The sequence below is a fragment of the Phyllostomus discolor genome, chromosome 8 (genome assembly GCF_004126475.2).
Source record: "Phyllostomus discolor isolate MPI-MPIP mPhyDis1 chromosome 8, mPhyDis1.pri.v3, whole genome shotgun sequence".
Lineage (NCBI taxonomy): Eukaryota > Metazoa > Chordata > Mammalia > Chiroptera > Phyllostomidae > Phyllostomus > Phyllostomus discolor.
Window position 1 is genome coordinate 108,077,257 of NC_040910.2, and position 24,091 is coordinate 108,101,347.

Here is a 24,091-nt window from a genome sequence, read left to right on the forward strand (position 1 = left end):
AGTAAGGGGTCGGCAGTGGCTGGAAGGGGAAACTTGGAGCAAAGGGTTGGAAGTCAGAGAGTTCTGGCCTCTGCGTCCAGGGCGACAGAGACTCTCGGGGCGGGAAGGCAGGTGCAGCAGACCTCCCAGGCCGGCTCAGGTCCCACCCCGGGAAGCCTGGCAGAGGGCACGAGCTGCCGGAAGTGGGAGCAGGGCAGCGAACAGGCCTCCGTGCTCACGGGGACACTGCACCAAGAGGCAGGAGCGCCGCTTGGCACGCTCGCCACGAGGCCGCCTCCCCGGGGACCCGGCAGGAAGAGGCTGCAGCTGGGAGCAGAGGCAGGGAAACCTCGGGGGAGATGGCAGGGCTTCAGAGCCCCAGCGCCAGGACGAGGCTGCGTGGGGACGAGGATGCGCTGGGGGCGGAGGGCAGGATGAAAGGAACAGGGAGAGGCAGAGGTCAGAATGTTCTGTTTACTTATAAACCATGGCTGAGGTCAAACTTGTAAAAAAAAAAAAATTCCATGTAAATGCCGAGGGAAGGGCCTCTTGGGGTTAAACACCGTACGTTCCCTTCTCCTTCCCGGAGCCCGAGCTCCTCTCTGCTCCCTGGGCACGGAGCCAGGCAGACGCCAGAGAGAGGACCAGGAGGCACCTTCCGCCTCCCTCACTGGGCCCTGGGTTCGAGGATCCTGGGTGTTCCAAGACGGCCACAGCAGCTCCCGACACTCCGACAACACGCACCCCAGTCGCTCGAGGTCCCAGCTTCCAGTCCAGGAGGCGGCGCCTGCAGGGAGCAGGGGCTGCTGGGAGCCCGGCCCTCACATGGGGTAATTGAGCACAACATCCTGCTTGGCGAGCTCCAGCAACATGGGGTCGTCGAAGAACTTGCTGATGCTCACGTCCTCACTCAGGCCCTGCGGAGGGTGGGGCGGGTATGAGGGTGAGCCCCGTGGTGTGTGGACGCGCTGGGGGCCCCTGGGAGCTGCGGCTGGGCGGGAGGATGGTTGGGAGTGGAATGCCGGGCGAGCTGTTTCAGGGGCCCTGCTTAATTTCGGGCACTGTCACTGGGGAACCAGTCCTCCCTCCCCAGACAGCCCGGGTCCCAGGCCTGTACAGAATGCACCCCTACGGTCCACAGTGAGTTGCTCCTCGTCTTCGGGAGAAGCGCCCGAAAGGCAGCAGCGAAGAGAGGGAAAGCGCGTGCTGGAAGCCCCTGGGGTGGGGGGCGGGGGGCCAGGGGCCTGAGGGCACACACCTTCCGGCGCCGGGTTTTGATCATGAATTCTCGGGCCAGGTGAGGGGCCGGCTGTGGCTCCAAGGGGCGAATGACGATGCTCTTGTCCAGGGGATCGCCAGGAACAATCTGAAAGGCAAAGGGGTTTCAGAGCGCCCAGGCAGGCCGCCTGCAGGGCATTCATTCGGGCCCGGAAGCAGGACTATTCTCCAGGAGGCTGCAAAGTCTCGGTCGGGACTTGGGAGGGGAGCAGATCAGCGGGGCCGGTCTCGCACAGCGGGGAGGCCAGGTCGGCCAGCCTGCAGCACCGTCTTACCTGCCAGTGGTGGAAGACGGACAGGGAAAAGGCCTGCCCCTGGGTGTGAGTCCGCAGGTCAGTCTCGAAGCCGAAGGAGTCGATGGCTGGGATGAAAGCTTTGATGGTGTAGAGAGGGGAGCCCGGGATGGGCGCGTCCTGGGTCACGTGTCCCCTGAGACAGAACAACAAAGGCTGAGTCCCTAGTCCCACAGAGGTGAAGGCAGAGCAGCCATCTGCCCCCAAACGAGAATCACCATCAGAGGCAGTGTAACTGTGGATGCACCACGGGAGGCAGGAAAGGCTGGGCCTCCTGGTCTAGCTCCTTATGGAGGTCCCAGGGGCAGCAACCTCTGGCTGGATGGGAACACCAAGGGGCAAAGGGCAAGGTTTCACGGGCGTTCTCACCACTGACCCCCTGCAGTACTCCCCCCAGGAGCTCTTTCAGGGTGGTTGCCCAATAAGGAATCTCAAATTTTAATCCACAGGAAATCTGGGGATTTCCTCATTCCTATTCCACTTTCTTCTGAAAACAGCTCGTCAGGTTTCAGGAGCAAAGAGAGTGGGAGGCAGGTCCCTGCAGGGTAGCCGCGTGACTTCCCGCTCCGCGCTTCCTGTCCGTGCGCTCCCCGGCGCGCCTGGGGCTGCTCACCTGCGCCTGGCCAGGACGGTATACACGGCGGAGACGCAGTCTGCAGGGGCCTGGACCTCCACAAAGTAGTAAGGCTCCATCAGGCGAGGGGTGGCCTGAAACAGCAGCGAGAGCGCGTCCCTCAGCTGGGGGAAGGCTGCGGACCCAGTGGCCCGAGGCCGCGGAGCCCTCCCTGCTCACGCACCATGAGGAAGGCAGAGTAGACCACTCTCCGGGCCGTGGGGATGATCTGGCCCCCGCCCCGGTGCAGCGGCTCCTGGGCGACCACGGCGTCTAGGATCTTAAACTTGACGTTTCGAATCACTGAAAAGGAGAAGGGGCGGCCGATTTAAGGGGTGGTTCTGGGTTCTGGTGCTAATCGAGGGCCCATGGCCAGAGCAGCAGGAGCCTCTTGAAGCTCTAAAGCTGTCTCTCAGCCACGAAAGGGAAGGCACCCAAGCGCCCTGCAGACAGGCGCTCCATTGGGGTGCATGAGGCCCGTGGCGAAGAGGACCGAGGCCAGGCGTGCGCGCACTCCTCTCAGGCCGTGCTCGGACACGCAGAGCCTTCCAGAGGTTTACGGGCTTCCTTTACAGACATCCGATTATTTCGGGATGCAGAGTAAGTTCCAGGAATTGCGTTATTTTGTTCCAATGAGTCCAGTTCTGCCCTATGAACTGCTCCAATCCCATCCTCCTCTCCACCCACCTCCTCAAACACGTTCCTTCTCAGGAATGAGGAACAAACGTCACTCTAGAAATGACTTCGTTAAGTCATGCTAAGGACGTGCTAAGTGGCAGCAGCAGGCTTGGGAGGGACAGAGGGAGGAAGCTGGCAGGGGCCCCGTGTGCCCTGAGCTGCTTCTCCCGCCGGGTCCCAGAGAGGGGCCCACCCACCCAGCCCCTGCCCCTGGGCGCAAGGGCCCCAGAGGACGAAGGCACGGTGGGGAGAGGCTGGCAGACTCACACTCATCACAGAGGGGTCCTTCCCTGGTTCCCCACTGGAAGCCCTGGACAATGCTGTCCTTCACCGAGCCAAGAAGAGCCTTGTCCACCTGCACAGAACACAAGGGTCCTTCAGTAGTGACCCTGGCGACAGCCAAGGAGTTTAGAGGGAGGGGAAGGCAGGCACACTGGGAAGAGGACATTCTCCTCTACCAGAGGACACGAAACACTTTCAGGGGAAAGAAAGAACCCTCCGTAGCCTCTCCACTGGAGCCACGAGACCCCCGTGGCGCCCATCGGCTCCGCTGTACCTCGGAGGGCAGGGTGTCGTCCACCAGGATGTTGGGCCCCGTGGCGTCAGGGCCGAAGGCCCAGATGGAACGGGCAGCCAGCAGATCCCAGTCGTACTTGGTCTGGAAGAACTCTCCCAGCTTCTTCCTGGGGGAGGAGGAGACGACAGGGGGGCTCGGCCAGCTCTGTGACTGCGGGCACCGGGGCCTCGGGCCCCACCTTCCTGGAGGCAGTCGCCGGGGCCCGCCCACCCCGCGCCCAGGGCAAGAGCAGTGCTACTTTCTCTGGGGGAAGCGTGGCATCGGGGACCCCGTGGGTACTTGGTGGCGCCCTGCCCCGCCCCGGCGCCCGAGCTGTGTTCTCGCCTGTTCCATGTGATCTGGACCACCTCGTTCTCGATGTCTTCGGCCAGGCCCTTCTCCAGAGGCTCGGCTATCATGGTGATCTTGTTTCTGGTCAGAAAGAAAACGAGTCATGAGCCGGGCGGGTGGGATGAACAGAAGGGCCGTTCCTAAGAAAAGGGGGACGACGGGAACACAGCTAAGGCAGTGTGACATTAGCGGAAGCCACAGGGGCCGGATCCAGCCAGAAGGGCTGACCTTCCGTCTTCCGTCACTCGCACCTACCACTGCATAAAAAGTAAGGTTTGGGGCGGTATTCCAGATGGTCGTGCTGCAGAGGAAGGAGGAGGGACAGCTGCAAGGCATCCCGAAGGAGAAAGCCTGGCACAGGGTCTCCCAGGATCATGCCCACGGGCACACGGACCAGAGGCCGGGGCTGTGCCTCAAGCCCCCTGAACACCCGCACCCCAAGGCTGCGGGGTCTTTGTCTCCACAGAGCCCGCGATGGTGGTGGGGTTGGTGGGGAGGGGAGGGTGTCTCCTGGCAGTCCAAGGGGCACCGTGACCCCAGCTTACTTCCTTTTCTAAAAGTTATTTTTTAAATCCTCACCTGAGGATACGTTTCTTGATTTTAGACAGAAAAGAAGGGACAGAGAGAAGGAGAAAGGTTGATGCGAGAGAAACACATCGGTTGCCCACCGTCTGCGCCCCAACTGGGGACTGAACCCAGGACTCAGGTACGTGCCCTGGCGGGGAACTGAGCCCGCAACCTTTCAGAGTACGGCACGACGCACCACCCACGCTGCCCGGCCAGGCTCCAAGCTTACTTCTTATTGGGCGTTTCGGCAAAGCACTTGAGGGAGGATGTTTCCACCACCGTCTCACAGAAGGTAACAACGGGATCAGCCACCTGGGAAACCAGACAAGGTGTTGGGCGAGGTCCTGTTTTGGGCGAGAAGGACGACCTTCTGCCAGCGGGCATTCCGGGGGCCCCCTGCCACCGTCTCCGTGAGCCCCCCTAGTCTTAATCGGCACCAATGACACATGAAATCGCAAGCTGACAGTCCCTGAAAGTCACCATCAACTAAGAAACCTGAGAAAATGTCGTGTGGTGCAGCACTTGTGTTCTGGAGCCAAGAGTGTATGAGGGTCGAGTTCGGACTCAAACACAGTTCCCCAAGGTGTCTCTCAGCATCCATGCAGCCCGGCCACCGCCGTTCACGGAACACCTCCGTGGTCCGTCAGAGGTGGCGCCAGAGACGGGCCGGGGAGGGGCCGTGCTGCTCTCAGCCCGAGGCGTCTGGGCAGCACGGCCCCGCCCTGAAGCTCCCACGTGGGCCATGCCCGGAGAGCCTGGCTTCTCCTGCAGTGCCAGTCTGGGCACATTCATGGGCGAGTCCGGGAGGGGTGCCCGAGGGTGCTCGTTCCCACCACCAAAGGGCCTTGGAGAAAGTGTGAGTCTCCACCGGGAGGCTGAGGCCACGCGCACGGGCAGTTGAACTGAGGGGCTATGTCAGGACCTGACGGCGAACCCAGGAGGGCCGGCCCCACTCTCTCCTCGAAACCGTCTTCCCTGAGCCCCAGTCACCACAGATGGGTTAACTGTCCAACTTTTCCTTTTTTAAACAAATGACCGAGAATAACTTTGGCTTGGGAGCCCTGACTTTAAATATACAACACTGAGAAGAACCTCGCAGAAGGGGGCAAACCAGACCTCAAATACCTTCCCATTTAGGGAGCAACAGATCACGCTTTTCCGAAACAGATGCGCGGCAGCGGGACGCCCCTCTGCCCCGGGGCCCTGCGGGGGAGTCCAGGTTTTGGGTGCTTGTGGAATCGCGTCTGGAGCCGGGAGCCCGGCCCCTGGCCAGGCTGTCACTCAGAGGGGGGCCACCGCTTTACCTTGATGTCGATCTCTGAGTACATCTTCCGCAGATCATGCATCACGCAGTCCAGGTACAGCTCCCCGGTCCCCAGAATCACGTGCTCGCCAGACTCTTCCACCTGCAACACAGCGGCCCTGGGGTCACGGCCTGGATCCTCCTGTGCCCGCGGCAGCAGAGCTGAACGGAATCAAGGCTGGAGTCCGGGAGGAGGGGCCTGAGTCCGCTGTCTGGTCCAGCCTCTTCAACAAGGATCAGTGGAGGGTTTGCCCTCGAGACATCCGGGTCACTGAGCACGGTGCTACTGGGTATGAGGTCACCGCTTTTGACAATAATAATTTATTTTTGGAGAGGGAAGAGAGAGAAAGAGAGGGACGGAAACATCAACGTATGGTTGCCTCTCTCACTCCCTCAACTGGGGACCTGGCCCGCAACCCAGGCACGTGCCCTGACTGGGAATCAAACTGGCAACTTTTGGGTCCACAGGCCCATGCTCAGTCCACTGAGCCACACCAGGCAGGGGAATCACCAATTTTTTAAAAAAAGATTTTATCTAAACATTGGTGTGAGAAACACTGACCCATGGCTACTGACAGGGGTCTGACCCCGCAACCCAGGCTGGTGCCCTGACTGGTGATCGAGCCAGGGACCTTCTGCCTCAGGGGAAGAGGCTCAACCACCTAAGCCACATCGGTCAGGGCGTGAGGTCACTGACTTTATTCCCACCTTAGCCATTCAGGGAACCCCCTGCCCTGTGTCTGCAGACACAAGCTGACCCTTGAGCCCCGGCCAACTCCTCGAAGGAGTGCTCGTGGGCGAGAGAGTAGAAGGGACAGAGCGACTCACTCCCCCTCCGTATTTTCTGGAAAATTAGTTCGAAGCATACTCTCGAAGAGACATCCCTTTCCTGTCTAGGCACTGGTGAAAGAGGCACACACGCGTGTGTGCCAGCCCCGCCCCCGCTCATCCACATGACGGTGACAGGCGTCAGTCCTGGTGCAGGCTGCTGGAGGCAGCGGTCAGACGCCCGATGGACACGAAGACCACTGAGTGGGGGCAAGCGGGGGCGGCAGCGTTGCAGGCCGCGGGCCCACCTTGGTGGTGAGGGACGGGTAGCTCTTGTTGACTTTGCGCAGCCCGTCCAGCATCTTGGGCAGCTCGGAGGGGTTGACCGGCTCCACGGCGATCTTGATGACAGACGTGGTGTTGAACTTCAGGGGCCGGAAAATCTGAGCCTGAGATGGGAAGGGCACAGGAGTGAGAACCCCCAGCCCGGCAGGCACACGGGTACAGAGGCAAGAGAGACGCTGAGGGCCTGCTCAGGGGCAGAGTCCCTTCTACCCAGGGCCACGGGGCTGCCCGGAGACAAGCCAAAGGGCCCCTCGTTCCCACGTGTTTCGGCAGAACAAAGGGAGAGGGGAAAGAACAAAAGGCACCCCTCCTGACCCCCGGCACCCGAGCAGAGCACGGGGCGGCTCCACAGGGTCAGATCCAGAAAGTTGAGCCTGTGCTGAGGTCGGGAGCCAGGGAGTGGCAGCGACTCCAGCCAGGTCCCCGGCCAGGCCAGCTGCTGCTCACTGCTCACGTGTGACGTGGTTCCTGAGACCCTCTCTCTGGCTTAGGCCAGTTCAGCTGCCTCTTCGGAAACTCTACCTCCTCGTTCCCTCGGGGTTCAGTGATGGTCGCCGTCTTCACGATCGGTTGATCGACACCTTCGATCAGCACCCAGTTGCCGGCAGGAACTCGGTTCACCTCGATGTGGTACCTGGAGCAACAGCCAACGAGCAGCACTGACACGGGGGCAGAGGGTTCATTCCAGAAAAATGTCCTTGGCACATGCTGTGTGCCAGGCCTGGGGCCGGAAGCAGGGGCCAGCCCAACAGATTCGTTCTAGCAGGGAAGGGGTGCTATGAACAGTCAGTCCCATGACCACACCCCCATACAGCCACAGAGTGCTAAGCGTCACGAAAGGGAGTGCGAAGGGTCAGAGGACAGGATGGGAAAACCTAGTTCCGGCTGGCCGTCGGTGGGAAGCAAGCTGCTCCCAAAGGCGTGGAGCTCACGGTGATGCCGGAGGCATCCCAGAGCGCACTGCGGCCCTCCCGGCTCTGCCTCTCCTGCCTTCCAGCGACCGGGGCGGGTCTGCAGGAGGGAGGGGGGCCTTCGGCGGGGCCCAGCAGCCGCGTGAGGGACAGGACGGCCCGGTTCTGTTTCCCGGAGGAGATGCCGCACTTGGGAGCTGACAAGCAGCCCCGAGGCCCAAGCTACGTATTTTTCTGCAGATGGGATTGCTGCAGGGACCCAGCAGTCTCCCCGGCTGGTCAGAGAATAGTTGGTGGAGACTGGGAAACAATTTCTTTTGGGGCAAAACCATGACAGTTGTGACTTAGGGAGCACAGAAGAGGAAGAGGGGATCGGGGCGAGGAGCAGCAGAAAAGCCGCCACAGACGTGCGCATGCGCCGTCCACGTGCAGAGCCCGGTGCTCCGCCGCGTCCCCACAGCCGCGGGCCTGCGGCCCTCGCCGCGCGGGTGGTGAGAGCTGCAAGCCAACAGCTCTGCTGGGGGGGGGGTCCCCTCCGCCCCAGTGGAGGGAGCCAGGCAGCTGCCGTGTTCCCAGGGAGAACCGCCCCTTCCAGCCGCGTGGGGCAGCTCCAGCACAGAGGACAAGTCAGGCCCTCAGAGGCCCCGGGAGCAGTACCTGGCCACAGACACCCAGAGGCGGCCCACGGTGCATATCTGCGAGTCCTCCTCGTCCTCCAGGGTGTAGTTCTCCCCCAGCACCTTCACAGGCTGCCCGGCATGGATGGTGCCGCTCAGCACCCGGCCGAAGGCGTGAAACTGAACTCCATCGTCTGTGCTGTACATCTTGGTCGTGTGGCACATCAGGGGGCCCTGGGGGAGGGGACAGAAAGCAGCCTCGACCACACACACTCTGCAGGCAGGTCCCACTGTTCCCGCCCCGCCTCAGGGCAATGACATGCGCTCCGTGAGGAGGCAGCCCCGACCTCGAGGAAGAGGGGGTGATCTCCGAGAAACTTCCAATCACGCTCTCCCCCTGCTACTAAATAGATGTCCAAGGAATACATAACAAAAAACAAAACCAACAAAAAAACCCCCTATTTTTTGTGTGTGTGTGTGTGTGGTGGTGGGGGGGGATGAGGGCAATAGGGAAGAAAAGCAGGTTTAAGATAGCAGGTTGAAATTGTTAATTTGCAAGTTTACAAGACTGACTTGCCCCCACAATTTGCTCCAAAGACGTAACTCACAATTCTCACCCGGCTGTGTGCTTGTGCAAGGCAGACCACTAAAGGAACGGCTGGGAGGGTTTTTTAAAAGCCAGGACTGACCAGATCAGCAATCATTTGCTGAACCTTTACTACCTGGCAGGCACCATAATACTTTCTTAACTGTATTTAATCCCCATAATGACCACACACATACTATTACCCTCCCTTTATGGACCAAGACCCTGAGGCTCAGAAGGACTGAAGAAGGTCCCCAGGACCACACCACTAGTGGTGGCACCATCTGGCTCCGGATCTGGGTCTGCCTGATGGCTCAGGGGGAGGGGCATGCACGGAAGGGGCGGGACCGTGTTACTCCTGGGACCAGAAAAAGGTATTCCTGCCCAGGAGGGGAGAACTCGGAGAGCCGGGGAGCCACGTTCCCTTACGTCAGGGTCGCAGTCGCTCATGGCCTCGCCGAGGTCGGAGTCCACGCCGCCAGTGTAGGTGTGCTCGATCTTGGGCTTGGCGCCCACCTTGGGGGAAGGGATGTGCTGCACACACATGTCCACGAAGCCTGGGGAGGATGAGAAAGCCGTTAACCTCCGCCCTCGCAGGGTGGGGTGCGAGCGCTGACTTCCCCATCCACTCACGAGGGCCAGAGAGCAGAAAGTGAGAGGCCTGACTTCCTGCTCTAAAAGCCACAACACGGCGACTCCAGGGGGAAGTGATACCCTGTTTCCTGGGAGTATGCTGCTGCTGAAAGGCCGGAGTCGCACCGATGCCAGGAAGGACAAGAAGCTAGTCTCAGTGGCTCCTTGGAACCCAGCACAAACTTTCAAGCATCTCTACCAACCCGTGACCTTTCACTGAACGTAAGCACTTGCTGGGCACTCACGTGAAACTAAGTAAGTGCCCCATGTCCTCTCTAGATCTGCTGAGAACAATCCTGGAAGGGACTCCTCCCTGCCTAGGAGCCGATAAGCCGGACAAGAGCAAACCTCCCTTAGCACCTCGGGGTAGGTGTGTCTGTTTCAGTGGTGCCTCCCACGTCAGGCTGACAGCCAGCCCGGAAGGAAGTGCTGACGTTACGCACTTTGGAGACGCAGATGCCTACAACCCCCTCGACTCCTGAGTAAGAGACTGCTGAGGGGGTCCTTGGCCGACGCCTTGTCCTCTCCTTCATGTCGCAGACGAGACATTAGAGCACGGAAGAACTGGGTGGCCGGCCCAGGGGCAGCCCAGGGAAAGGCCAGGACTGAGACTCCGGCCTTTTCCCCACCAGGCCAGGGCTCGTTCTCCTGTGTCACCTGCCTCCTGTGCAACTAAAATACGGGAGGGACAAGCTCAGGAGAAAGAGAAACCTGAGTCTACAACCCGTCTCCCAAGTGCTGGCCTGGTGCTTTTCCCACTGATTCAAACCACCCGTGAGTCCGCCTTCCTGACTGCCCCTGGCAGAAACACAGAACCTCAGAATCTGCTCCCCCATTGCCTCTACTTGCATGCTCCTCCTGGTAGGGGAATTTAATTGCCTTTGTTTCCCAAGACAGGATTCTTGGTACCATCCACCAAGGAAAGCAGCTAGGAAAAAACCCAGGTGCTCTGTGCCCTGACCTGTGGTTTATTCACAGTCGACTTCCACCAAAGAGCCTCAGACCTCTGGCCACCACCGGGGGTCAGGAAGAAGCCCCTCACCATGTGTGGCAGGGAGTAATGACAGGGGGCTGTGAGCTCTGTGTTACCTGTGAACTCGCCGAAGAACTTTTTGCAGACCAGTCTGAGCAGGGGACGGATGTTCAGCTTCAGCTCCTCCTTGGTCAGATGGATGCCAAGCTCATCCAGGGTCCGCGGGAGGCTGGTGTCCACGTCGCCCACAACCTGTGACGGCACCAGACATCACATCAGCTGCAGTGACAGCTACGGAGGACGAGGGAAGGCCAATGGGCAGTCGGAAAGTTCACTGCACTAGGCTCTCATCTATGGGGAGAGCTTCTGGCAAGGACAACTCAGTTCCAAGGAGATCTTGGGTCCCTACCCTGCAAACCAAGCCTGGGCGAAGCAGGCTTGGTAAATGCCCACACCCGACAATAAACCTGGCACTCGCAGATGGCCTGCCGTCAGTGCTGCCCCCTAGTGTCTGAAAAGCGGTATCTCATCCCACTCAGGCAATCCCTTAGCCTTCCCTATTTAGAGACTCCTCGGATTTAGAGGATCACTGACTGCACTGGAGGGAACCAAAAAAGGTCACCTGGCAGCCCATCCACTGTCAGGGCAGGGCCGAGCCAAATCGCCCTCGGCAGACTCCAGGTCTCTGCCGAGACAGATTCTGTAAATTTCTTTTATTACTCCGTTCCAGTCCGGCACAAGATACTAAGTAGTTTTTAGCACTAATAAATTTTAACACGTTATTTTATCTTGCTGCTATGGTTTCCCATTTTAAAGTTGGACTAGCCACACGCATTGCGTGTATATGTGTGTATTCAAGGGGCACAGTCCTTAGTCAACACTTGCATATTTTACAACTGTCTTAAGAGAAAAGTCCGTATGAAAATTCTTGTACAGCCCTGGCTGGTGTGGCTCAGTGGACTGTGTGCCGGCCTGCGAACCAAAGGGTCACCAGTTCAATTCCCAGTCAGGGCACATGCCTGGGCTGCGGGCCAGGTCCCTAGTGTGAGGCGGGTGCATGAGAGGCAACCACACATTGATGTTTCTCTTCCTCTTTCTCCCTCCCCTCTCCCCCGTCTAAAAATAAATAAATAAAATCTTTAAAAAAATTCTGGTACAACATCATTACTCTCGGGTCTGCCTTTTAGGGAGCACAAATTCATGCAGGTACAACACGATGTGCTTCTCTTGGGAGCAACCCCTCTGTATGGACCACATCCGTGCCACCGTCTGATGCACCTTGTTGGATCCACAACCATCATGTACCGACGTGCCCAGAGTAGTCATCGAAACCAAGGTCACTCTGCCATTCTTTTAACGGCTACAAAACACTGCATTGTATGAGATGCACCGTAATTCCTTCAGTCAGAGTCTCACCGATGAACACTTCCTTTCACATGCCCCGCCCCCCTCAGTTCAACAGCACTTAGAGGACGGCAGTGTTCCAGATCCAGAGGACCGGCGACCAACCATCTCCACTCTCACAACACAAACCGAGCAGGTCTAGGGGCAGGGGGCCGGCCAAGTTCCTCCTGTGCTTGTCAGAAGGGCAGACTTACACCGGGCGGCCCAACACCCTTACCTGAGCGAGGATCTTGTAAAGGGGCTCCAGGATGAACTCCACGAAGCTCCTCTGGGAGCTGCTGGTGGGGGCCTTTTTGGTGAACTTCCGCCTGAAGAGAAACAGGAGAGTTGTGGGCGATCCAGGAGGAGGAAGGCCGTGTCACCGACCTCCCGGGTGGACTTGCAGGGCCAAGGGGAAGAAGCATGCGTGTGAGAGCCTAACACCCCGACTCCTGCGAGGGCACGTGGTCCCGCTTCCCACGGACGCCTGCCCTGGGCTGTGGAAACCTCGGGAGAAGCAGCCGCTCGCCCTGTCAGAGGCTGCTCACTTGGAGGAGGAGGGATGATAATTCACGACCAAGAAAAAAGGTTTCAATCTTCAGAACTCTCCCCTCCTTGTCCTCCCTTACTGGGCCACTGGATGGCCCCTCAAGCGTCACTTCCCACACCCGACTTACGTCTTGGGGTTGAAGTAGATATCACCCCAGAGTCTTTTAGCAAACTCCTGGTAGTTAATGTCACCTGTAAGAGAAGCCCAACAATCATAAGCTACTGGGCAGACTACTGTTCAACGGTCTCTTTCAGGTGCCACAAGGGGTTTGCAGCTGAGGGATTCTAGCACCTTTCTTTCCGAGGCCCGGACGTTTCCTGCCACCCAGGCAGGCAGGCAGGCAGGCGAGGACAGAGACGCAAAGGGCAAGGCTGGCCGCAAGCTGCCAAGGCTGTGCTGGAGCCACAATGAGCCCTAGGAGCACCCCCAGTCCAGTGAGCTCAGGCCGGGGCCAAGGATGAAGGAGTCACTTTCATTGCTCCTTTGCCAGAACAGGCTCAGCCGCCTGCACGCTGTCCTCTGCCTGCACCCGAACCCCGCCCCCCCGGAAGTGGAACCTAAGGGCTCCCTCCCTCTTTCCCGACCCACTGAAGCGCTACGCAGCGGCCAGTGTGGGCGACCTCCCAGCCGCAGTGTCACGCTAAGGCTCTGTCCAGCCCCAAGCTTCCAGAAGGCAGACACCTAGCCTTCTGGACAGAAAACACCACAGCCAACCTTTGTCTCATCTTTGACTAATTAGTATTTCTAGTGTCACTGCAGCTGTGAATCCTGGTCCGACTGAACCAAGCAATTGTGGCTTTTAAAGTTCAAGACCTTCCGAGCCAAGAACTCCTGTAGCATTCAAACAGATCACTGATGACACCAACTATCTCGTGGGTATCTCTGCCCAGAGCACAGACCGGTCTCTCCCACTCGAGATGACATCGGGGGGATCCATCACCTCCTCCCTGAAGCCCCACCACCCTTCAGACTCTCCTCTCTCCTTCAGTGGGGCTGCCGCGGGCACTTCATCCGGGCACTTCATCCGGGCTCACCATCTTTCTCTTCCCGCTTCGTGAATCTGGAAACTGTCCCTCCCCTGTGACCTGCCCGCCCTGTCTCCTACACACCTGCTACTGCACTCCTATAACACGCAGGCTGTGTTACAGTCACTGGACGGAGCTGCCTGAGCCCTCTCGAGGACCAGGCCAATAGGAGGACGTCCAACAGGAGGAATGAAGGCTTCCTGAAACAATGAGCGACCCCCTCTCCACTTCACTTCCTCCTCCCCAGCCTCACAGGGGACACTGATCCCATATCCACGGTCCTGGGCCTGAACCCTGTCCTGAGTGTCTGAACAGGTGCCCCTTCCTTCATGTCTTCCTGCCTCCCATTTCCCATCAGGTCTGCACTACTAGCCCACCCCAATACTTGATATTTAATAGCTCCGAAGTGCTGACAGGTAAAGTCTAAGGTCCTTCATCCGGCACTCCAAACCCTCCTCAGTGTGGTCCCAGCCCAGCCTGCCGGAACTCTTCTCCTTGGCGGGACTTCCCACTGCCACTGAGCGGGCTGGGCCACGGGCCAATACCACCTGCCTCCGCGCCTCCTGCCCAACCCCGTGGGCCTGCAACCCCCGCTTCCCTCCTCTCCACCTGTTTCGGCCCCACGTCCTTCCGGCAGTCCTGGGCCACTGGAGTGGACTCCCCCTTCTGAACCCCTCAGCCCCAGCTGTGTCCTTACAGCAGCTCCCTGGAACGCAGCCCGCACGGCCGTCCACTGCTCTGGGGACCGTGTACCCACTGGACCAAGTGCCTAGAAGGCAGAGGAACTGCCTTCTTTCCACCAGGCTTGGTTGCATTTCTAGTACGAGGACGTGGTATCAGGTTTGGCAGTGTGCTGTGATGGAGAGGAAAAGCACCGAAGTAGATTCTAGTTCCAGCCCCATCAGTGACCTCTGGGCATGGTTCTCCCACTGGTAAAACGAAGGGGAAAACTCAATGGTCTCGGAGACGCCCCCCAGAGCTGACTTCAGGAGTCCGTGCATGGCTTTTCGTGACGGTAATGCTGGCGCCTGCGGACGGCTCCCCGGAACAGCGGGTTGAGAGGAGTCCCAGTCCCCCTTGAGGTGCAGGGCCACTTTCAATCAGAGATCATGAATACGTTGTCATTACAGAAAAGGTCTTGGATTTTGCCTTATGTGCCAATACAAAAAAACATTCAGAAACCTATAAACTGGAAACCAAGATGAGTTCACTTGTCCACCTACCTATTTTTTTAAAGAATCATCTGGAAACAATGAAACTATATGTCTAATGATGAGAAAATGGTTAAATTATAGAACAAGTATACGGTGGACCACTGTCATTACATAAAACAATTGTTATAAATTTTAATAAAACAGGCAAATTGTTATGCTCCAATGCTGTATGATTATTTATCCTGTTATTATATATTTATACGTGTTCATAAAATGTGATCTCATTTACATCAAACACTAAACAGAGAAAGAAAGAAATTTAACAAAACGTTTGTGCCCTGGCTAGGTGGCTCAACTGCTTGGAGGGTTGCACACTGAAATGTTGCAGGTTTGATTCCTGGTCAGGGCGCACACCTAGGTTGTGGGTTCAATCCCTGGCCAGGGTGTGTACGGGAGGCAACCGATAGATGTTTCTCTCTCCCTCTTCCTCTCTCTCTGAAATCAATACACATATCCTCGAGCGAGGATTTAAAAAAGATGTTTGAAATGGTTATGGATAATGAGGTTATGGGTGAATTCTGCTTTCTAGACTAGATTTTACTTCGTTTTCCACTTTCCAGCAATAAGAATGCAGTAAATATATATATATGCATGTATTCCAAAAATGAAATAAAAGACCAAGTTTCATCTGCCCGTCTTTTCCACGGCAGCGCACACACGTGCCCGCCCCGGGCACGAGGCAGGGCAGCTGACCGGTGGGACGGAAGCCCCGGGGCCCCAGTGCCCAGCAGCCCTGAGGCTCCTCACAGAGCCTGTCTCTCAGCTCCAGAAACGGGGTGACAACGACCCCTCTAATGAAGTGCGGTGCCTGACACACGACGTGTAGGACACGGATCTTAAGGAGCTGAAGGACCTGGGGAGGCACAGCGGTGGAGCGGAGTGCGGGAGCCTCCGAGACGGGAAGGGGCCCCGGCACGCGATGCCCAGGCTCCGGGGACCTGCGCCGCCACCCGCCCGGGCGCCCCGGCGGAGGCCCGTCGGCACGGACTGCCGACCCAACCCGGGGTCCTCAGGCGGGCCCTAGAAGTTCCTGCCGGCCTCAAGACGGCGGAAAGGACAGCCAGGGTGCTGCTGAGGAGGGAGACGCCATCCCTGAGGAGGAGATCTGGAGGGGCTGTGTGAGCACGGGCAACTCGCTTTTGACAGAATTTATTGTGCTCTAGGCGAGAGCCTAGTTCCTCAAACGAGCTCTTGCTTCGTCTTTTTCCTCCGTGTCACCTTGACTGTTCTGGTCGTTAGAAACCTCTCAGCCTGAAGAGAGGGTCCAGGGCCCAAAGAGAGCCCCCAGGTGTGAGACAAATAGCTGATAAAATGCCCCTCCCCAACGGGGGACTCTGGCAAGGCGCCGACTGCTCAGGCGTCGGCAGGAAGGACACCGTGACTCCGGGGAAGCTGGCGAGGCAGACCGCCAGCCAGAGCTTACCGAACGTGTCGGCGTAGATCTTGGCGAAGGAGCCCAGCGTGAAGCAGATGCTGTACTGGGAGCTGGAGAAGCAGACGTTGCCCAGGAGCGGGGACAGGACCAGGTTCTCGTCGGTGGAGTACATGCTGAAACGGAGACGGGCGTGAGCAGTGCGCGGCTGGGCGGGCGCGCCGCCGCCGAGGGCCGAGGGCAGGGGCGCGACATCGCAGCCTCGCTCCAGCCCTCGGCCTCGGCCGGGGCTTACGTAACACAGCCAGCTCTGCCAACAGCCTGGTCCAGGAAAGTGACATGATGAAGTCGCTCCCCGGCTCCCAGTAACAAGCTGACTTCCCAGAGCTGGGAGCAGCCCACACGACCTTGGAGAAGTTAACTGCACTGGACAGACAAGGGGCAACTTGGGGGACAGAGACAAAGCTTTGTCTCAGAACACAGGAAGCGCATCTAATGTGATCGGAGAGAAACACGTTCTGGAGAAATCTCAATTTTACAAACACAAACAGACATAAAACATCAGTATAAGTGATTAAATAAATGAGTTAAAGAGCCCTGGCTGGTGTGGCTCAGTGGATTGAGCACCAGCCTGTGAACCAAAGGGTTGCCAGTTCGATTCCCAGTCAGGGCACACACCAGGTCCCCAGTAGGGGGCATGCAAGAGACAACCACACATTGATGTTTCTCTCCCTCTCTTTCTCCCTCCCTTCCCGTCTAAACATAAATAAAATCTTAAAAAAAAATACATACTTAATCTGTTCTTTAAAGCCACCTTAATACTGTATTCTAAAGTCTCCCACGACCGTCACTCACACTTATTAATGTAAGCTCTTGTAAACCTATCTTGTAAAGGAACCATATCCAGAAACAACAGCCAAGAACAGTTCCCCCATTTCCTTAGTGCTAATAAGGTAACAGCAGCTAGCATTATCCAATGATCAGTTACTGCCAGGCACTCTAAGTGTGTTACAGCAGATACCTATTTAATTTGTTGTTAACACCTCACTATGCAAATATTATTATCATTCCCTTTTTACAGAGGCAGAAACTGAGGCTCTACAAGCTTAAGTAATCTGCTCACCTTCACGTGGTCGCTGTGAGGTGAACCTGAGACTTGATTCCGGAGCCCCCGGCACTGACCACAGCACTAACGTGAAGACATGTGCACAGCCGGTTAAGGCAGAAAGCGAAGGAGGTCAAGGCTGCAAAGTCAGTCCCGGAAGAGCCATGGAAGGAGCCTCTAGCCCTGCCCAGCAAGCCCATCAATGCATGCCAAGGGATCAGAGTTGCCCCCAGAGTTCAAGGTCAAGACTTATAAAAACTAGAGTCCCTGAGGACACTGCCAGGTTTCTTATACCTTATCAGTCCGTTGACCTCATCCACAATGTGACGCAGCTTGTAGTAAGCATCAGTCGGCGGCAGCTTCAGCTCCAGGATCAGCCGGTCAATCTTGTTGATGCACACGGTGACCGCCAGCCTCTCCTGCACCGCGTGCTTGATCAGCCGCTCCGTGTTCAGCATCACCTGAGACGCAAAGGTGGTGCCAGCAGGGAGGGTGGAAGGAACCAGAGCAAAGTCAACGAGGGCGCTGCTTGAAAATGCAAGGTCTGAGGAAAGGAGGACCTGGGGGAGTGGACTGTCGGGTGGCCACGGAGGGTGTCCTGCCCGAAGGCAGATTCGGGAACTTTACGAGGGCACCTCACAGGACTGAGGAACAAGTAGGCACAGTGCCGACGTGGGGAGCCAGGCTCCTCCGCGACAGAGAGGGGACAGAGGGGAACTAGGAAGAACCTACGGCGCCAAAATGGAATAGCAGGAACCAGGAGACACTAATGGTTTCTTCCGCGCGAGTGTGTGTGTATTAACGGTTTTTAAATGTACGTGAATAAAAACAGTTGTGGATGTGTGGGTATATATTGCCTGTATTCAGTGAAAGGACCCAGCAGCAACGAACGTATCCTAATCGTTTCTGAATACCAGTCCCTACTACAAGGAGCCAGAGCTCCTTGGAGAAATGGCTGATTCCAGGATTGGGGCAGGGAAGGTACAAGATGAGTCGAGAACATCTTTTTGTGCCTAAGAGTAAGGAAGTAATAAAAAAAAAAATAGGCCCTGGCTGGTGTGGCTCAGTGGATTGAGTGCTAGCCTGAGAGCCCAAGGATGGCTGGGTTGATTCCCAGTCAGGGCACATGCCTGGGCTGCAGGCCAGGTCCCCCGTTGGGGAAGCGTGAGAGACAACTACACACTGATGTTTCTCTCCCCCTTTCTCCAAAAATAAATAAATAAATAAAATCTTAAAAAAATATATTGTATCAGTGTTAAATTCCCCGAGTTTGGTAGCTATATGATGGTTATGTACACGAATGCCTTTGTTCTTAGGAAATACATTAAAAAATATTTTACTTTCAAATCGTTCAAGAGGAGAATACACACATGTGTTACATGCACAGAAAGAACTACAAAGCAGCCTTGGCTGGTGTGGCTCAGGGGATTGAGTGCTGGCCTGTGAAACAAAAGGTCGCCGGTTCGATTCCCAGTCAAGACACATGCCTGGGTTATAGGCCAGTTCCCCAGTACCAGGTGTGTGAGAGGCAACCATACATTGGTGGTTCTCTCTCTCCCTTCCTGTGTCTCTAAAAATAAATAAATAAAATCTAAAAAAATTATTACAAAGCAAGTGAAGATGAGTTCTTTTTACTTACAACTTTTCAGTAAGTCTGAAATTATTCCAAACCAGTCAATTTTAAAAAGGCAACTCTGGCTCCCTCTGCTGGCTATCTCACTAATGACAACACGAATTAGGTTAGCCAAATTACCTAACATAAAAGACAACATGGCCTTTTAACTCCAATCTCTCTTGACATTAGAAAAACTCATTAACATTTCAAATCCATTTATATGAATATACTCTCCTCCTTTCCTTTTATTTACATTTGTCATCCTGTCTTTGTGTTTTCTGAACGGCAATGGGTCCTATCATTCACTTTGAGCTTCACTGGGCAGGGAGGGAGGAACTCATATTCAGAATTAATTTTGAACTTCATTTGCGACCTTAATTTTCCATCAGATGGGAGCCCGAATCCCACAGATTTTCACGCTCTCTGGCTCCCAGCCTGCTCAGTGCTGTGGGCAATGTGTGGGGCAAACAGGACAAGGAGGAGGGGGGAATTCTGACTCACGCCCTCCGCAGCATCGATGAAAAGGACCACTCCGTCCGAGATGCGCAAGCCAGCCGTGACCTCGTCAGAAAAATTCACATGTCCTGCAAAGCAAGTATCAACCAAGTCACCATTTGCATGGTGGCAACAACTGGCCGGTGGTCTGCGGCGTACGCACAGCAGGTGAGCCCCCAGTAGCCCTTTCCCACCCCCCACGGCTCACTGTGGTGCATGAACTTCCACCACTGGTCACACTCTTAGATTAGACTTTTACTCAGGAGGTCCCCAGACATAAAAAAGAAGGACGTTTCTACCTAGGAGGGCATAACATATTCACGCTCAGAGACCAGCTTAGTCTAATCAGGAGGAAGCAGGGTTCCGGGGGACGGGAGGCAATGTGGAGGCAGGAGAAAAAGGCAGAGGTGGGGCCGGAGCACGGGAGAGGGCGCCTGGCCACGTGCTGCCGGCGGGGGCAGGGCTGACGGGTAGGAGGGCACCGGGAAGGCAGGCTGATCCGTCAGAACCCAAATTTCCCGACTTAAACCTCTGCCCCACTCGGTCTTCTCCAACAGATAAAGAGGCCGCCACAGGGCAAGGCACTCCGCTCCCACGGGACACCGAGTGTCGCCGGCAGCTGGTGTGCTGTCCCCAACATCTCCTTCGAAAGACTGAGTGCCCGAGGCAGGGGGCCACATCTGACCCACCTTTGTTACCATACATCTAGCCAGGGGCCTGTCACGGGCACGAGGGAACGAGTGAGTCAAGATTCCCTGCAATGTAAGTATTGCGGAGCAGAGAGGGGAGCAACACGGGAGGCCTGGAGCACCACGGTGCTTGCTGACGCACTAGTCAGAGGCAGAGGAGACAGGGCCGAGGAATGTCCTACCCGGGGTGTCCATTATGTTGAAGAGGTAAGATTTCCCTTTGGTGTCTGGCAAAACCACTGTCACCGGAGTGCTTTTGATGCCAACGCCTCTCTGAAAGGCACAAAGAGACAGAGGTCAAGGCTCCTCCCCGTGCGAGAGGGGTCTGTTCTGCTCTTGGAGCTTGCCAGCTGCTAGGGAATCACACTGACGCCTCTCCTTGCAGTGGGTGGGGTCTGCAGCTGGGCCTCTACCCGGAAGGACCTTGAAGACAAAATACCTTAAACAGCATTTTGGGGGGGGACTGGTTCAAATATAAAAAAGTAAAAGTGAACAAGCAAGTAAAGCGGTATTAAACTTTAATGAGGATCAAGGGTCCTAAAGTCTCGTCCTTCTCACACACTGGAAACAAAAACAGTAACCAAGCATCATGTAGGCAAAAAGAAAAAATCTGGGGACACTTGGGGATAAAAAAGTTATTAAAGCTATAACAGGGAGTAATTACGAAACTCTAGTCAAACAACTCTATTAAGAAACAACAGAAGCTAATGTTTGTTGATTGTTTATCTTATGCTGGCACCATTCAAAGCCTCCTTAGTTCACCACATTTACATTTATTTACTTGGGCTGAGACAGAAATAAAGAGGGGGCCCTGACTGGTGTGGCTCAGTGGGTTGGGCGCTGTCCCGCAAACGAAAGGTTGCCGGTTTGATCCCCAGTCAGAGCACATGCCTGGGCTGCGGGCCAGGCCCCCATTTGGAGGCGTGTGACAGGCAACTGATCGGTGTTTCAGAGGGGCAAAGAGAAAGGTTTAGAGGAGAGGAATAAAGACCCAGATGGAAACAAAGAGAGACCCACCGGCAGGAAGGGGAAAAGCAGAGGTGTAGGCTCACTGCTCCACGCAGAAAGAGGAGCACAGGCAGTCGAACCCGTCTGAAAGGCAAGCGACTCCTGGAAAGTGACTGTCTTATGAGGCCATCTTACAGATTCTAAGCGCGGTGTCATTTAAGAAATCATGCGGAGCTTCTTAGAGTATTTGCCCTCCTGGGCCACATTCAGTTCAGTTGAGGACAGGGGGTCCTCCCTTTACCCTACAGCTTGCCTCCCCAGCTCCCGCCCGAGTCACAGATCATGGGGTGACGGGCAGAAGCAGGGAGACAGAAAGGCGGGAGTGAGAGGGGGATGCGGCACGGACCAGAGAGCTCTCATAAAGGCTCGCTACGCTCCCAGCCAAACCGCTACCGCCGGGCCTGCTGCGGTCACCGCTGGGTTTCCCAGGCACACTCACCTCCTGTTCCGTGAAGAGGATGTCAGTGTAGCACAGCTAAGGAAAGAAAGGACCGTTGTTAGCGCCTGGATTCAGACTTCCCTCCCACACAACCATCAATCACTTTCCCCCGCCGCCTCCCGACTCAAGGGTTTCTGCCTCAGGAGGAGAACAGATTGAAGAGCTCGGGGGTCCCCACAGAAATTCCAGACAATGAGACTGGGGCCTTCCCGGATGGAAAATGCTCCTGGCTGTGCGTTTTTGGGGGCAGGGGCGGTCACCGAGGACCAGGAGCGGCTGGAGCGCTAAATTACATCCAACGCGCCCCGCTCTCAGAGAGGTAAAGGGAGACGGATGCGGCCTCCAGCGAGGCCCCACGTGTCAAAACAGTCAATCCGGCGGAGACGGAACAATTATTGCGCTGAGACTTGCAGCCACTCTTGGCCTCATTCACAGGCATTTAGATTTATCACGGAAACAACAAGGGCCAATTGTGTTACATTTATAGAGGAAGCTTTTAATACTGTGACAGGAAAGAACAGGCTATAAAAGTCGAGACGCATCAGAACGGAGGGAGGATCCCAAGTGCATACAAGACCACACAAAAACACGGCAGGTTAACATTCTTCACGCCCCTGAGAAAGTTGTAATTATTTTCTCAAAGGCTATTAATAAAGATTACAATTGCAAAGCAGCACTCTGTAGGTGTCATTATTTATGACGACTAAGGAAAGCTGAAGGAAGGGGTGGACGAGAGGCACGCCCCTGCATATTCGGAACGAATGGTTCCTAAACGCTCAACCCCATTTCTACTTACATCCTGGTCGTAGCGCTTTCTGATTTCCGGGTGGGTCTGCTCTATTAAACAATCGACAAAACACGTCTGAAAGGAAACGGGAGGTTAAGACCTGCCAACCACAGAGGAAAATCTATTCCGCCCTCCCCCCAGCTCCCAACCCACCACATCGTTTAGGAGCACGGAGAGCAGGGAGAGAATGGGGAGGGCTACGGGTCAGCAAAAAATAAATAAATAAATAAATAAAAATAACACTGAAGCCACAGGATTATTTTCAAATGAAAGATGCAGTCTTTCTTCGACGAGCACCCCCGGGGAAATGAAAACATATAAAATCGCAGTAAAGCTCAATTTTCCCTCGTCTGTCCGGCTGCCGGCACAAGGCTCAGGCGCGCAAGCGGCTTACTAACAGGCTCCCCTCGCTGCTGAGGACAAGCTAGAGTTCCACAGCAAGGTTGCACGACAGGCATGGAGGTCCCCAGAGTCCGCAGGTCTAGCCTCCCGGGCTCAAACCCCAACCTGTGACTCCGAGGGCCGGAGAAAAGGGCAGGAACAAGGAGAGGCCCCGTTCCGAGTACCAAAGGTCCTCTCACCTTGCCGTGATGGAGATGGCCGCAGAGCGTCACGTTTCTGATGAGCTCCGAGTTATCCATCAGATCCGCCAAGAAACTGAGAGGAGAAAGGAAACGAGAAAAGGGACTTTGGCAAAAGTTTTCGCACGGGCAGCGGCGTAGAAGTGTTGCGGGTATCTTTAGTTGTCCAGGAACAACTTCCAGACCCGCGAGAGAACGCTCAGAGGCAGGCATGGGTTTCTGCGTCTGTGCAGTTCTGGGAATGGGACAGACTTATCCACGACGGTGACGCAACCTGTGAAATGGCACGAGGATTTCAACAGTAAAAGGATGAAATTGAAAAAGCAAGTAGGAAAAAACCCCCCAAAAACCAAATACCAGAACTAACACACATACATGCATACTGTCCCTCTCAAAGTCTTCAGGTTAGATGTCATCTATTTATTCCACTGATGTGGAGGGGACTTAAAATAACTTTGGGATCTTCTCTTTTGAAACTGCCCTCAGAGCTAGTTAACAAAAGCGTCATCTCATTTACAATGCTGTCCTGGCCGGTGTGGCTCAGTGGATGGAGCACCGGCCCACGAACCCAAAGGTTGTTGGTTTGATTCCTGGTCAGGGCACATGCCTGGGTTGCAGGCTAGGCCCTCAGTTAGGGTGTGCGAAAGGCAACCAATGGATGTTTCTCTCACACATTAATGTTTCTCTCCCTCTCTCCTTCCCGTCCCCCTCTCTCTAAAAATAAACACATAAAATTAAAAAAAAGAAAGAAAACCAATGCTAAGCAGAGGACTTCCATCTTGATCAAAACCAGCCCTGTCTTTCTTGATTATCACCCACATTACTTATGACAAGTAGCCTTCAGATGACTTTGACTCTTCCAAAAAAAAAAAAATCTAGTCAGCTTTCACAGATTGGAGATTTTTTAAAAAAATCACCATTGAGAACAGAAAGGAAATAAAGCAAGTTCTGAAGATAACTGAAAAGCTGTTTCAAAAATGCCTGTCTGGGTAGCTCAACTGGCCAGAGTGTCGTCCCAATACACCAAGGCTGCGGGTACAGGGTCACTCCCCGGGCGGGGCACACACAGGCAGCAACCGGTGCATGCATCAACGAGGCCAACAACAAATCGCCATCTCTCCCTCGTCCTTTCTCTCTCTAAAACCAATGAATAAAACGTTTGTTTACAACAAACAAACCAAATGTGTCTACAGGATGGCGGATGAGCTCAGAGTGAGACAAGGACATACTTGTCTTTCGAGCACACACACTAACAACGTGGCTGGGAAAAGTTCCATCATCCAATAGTAGGTCAGAAGCACTTGAACTCATGAGGGCCCTACAAATGCATTTCATCGGTTTCGGTATTTCCCCAAACAGTGGGAAGGGTCTAGACCA

General features: G+C 55.6%; 1 protein-coding gene across 1 annotated transcript in view; it reads right to left on the reverse strand.

Annotated features, from left to right (window-relative positions):
- Window positions 1-435: 435 nt before the first annotated feature.
- EFTUD2 (elongation factor Tu GTP binding domain containing 2) overlaps window positions 436-24,091 on the reverse strand; it is a 33,338-nt gene continuing 9,682 nt past the window's right edge. The window contains exons 5-28 of the mRNA XM_028520372.2: window positions 22,715-22,790; window positions 22,143-22,208; window positions 21,347-21,382; window positions 20,082-20,172; window positions 19,217-19,299; window positions 17,395-17,561; window positions 16,047-16,171; window positions 12,512-12,575; window positions 12,073-12,163; window positions 10,568-10,703; window positions 9,275-9,402; window positions 8,300-8,493; window positions 7,254-7,365; window positions 6,695-6,835; window positions 5,620-5,721; window positions 4,545-4,627; window positions 3,743-3,829; window positions 3,398-3,524; window positions 3,109-3,196; window positions 2,348-2,466; window positions 2,164-2,258; window positions 1,533-1,686; window positions 1,238-1,345; window positions 436-896 (exon numbers count right to left, since the gene is read on the reverse strand). Coding sequence (XP_028376173.1) covers window positions 801-896; window positions 1,238-1,345; window positions 1,533-1,686; window positions 2,164-2,258; window positions 2,348-2,466; window positions 3,109-3,196; window positions 3,398-3,524; window positions 3,743-3,829; window positions 4,545-4,627; window positions 5,620-5,721; window positions 6,695-6,835; window positions 7,254-7,365; window positions 8,300-8,493; window positions 9,275-9,402; window positions 10,568-10,703; window positions 12,073-12,163; window positions 12,512-12,575; window positions 16,047-16,171; window positions 17,395-17,561; window positions 19,217-19,299; window positions 20,082-20,172; window positions 21,347-21,382; window positions 22,143-22,208; window positions 22,715-22,790 — 2,569 coding nt within the window. The 3' untranslated portion in view covers window positions 436-800. The remainder of the gene's footprint in view (window positions 897-1,237; window positions 1,346-1,532; window positions 1,687-2,163; window positions 2,259-2,347; window positions 2,467-3,108; window positions 3,197-3,397; window positions 3,525-3,742; window positions 3,830-4,544; window positions 4,628-5,619; window positions 5,722-6,694; window positions 6,836-7,253; window positions 7,366-8,299; window positions 8,494-9,274; window positions 9,403-10,567; window positions 10,704-12,072; window positions 12,164-12,511; window positions 12,576-16,046; window positions 16,172-17,394; window positions 17,562-19,216; window positions 19,300-20,081; window positions 20,173-21,346; window positions 21,383-22,142; window positions 22,209-22,714; window positions 22,791-24,091) is intronic.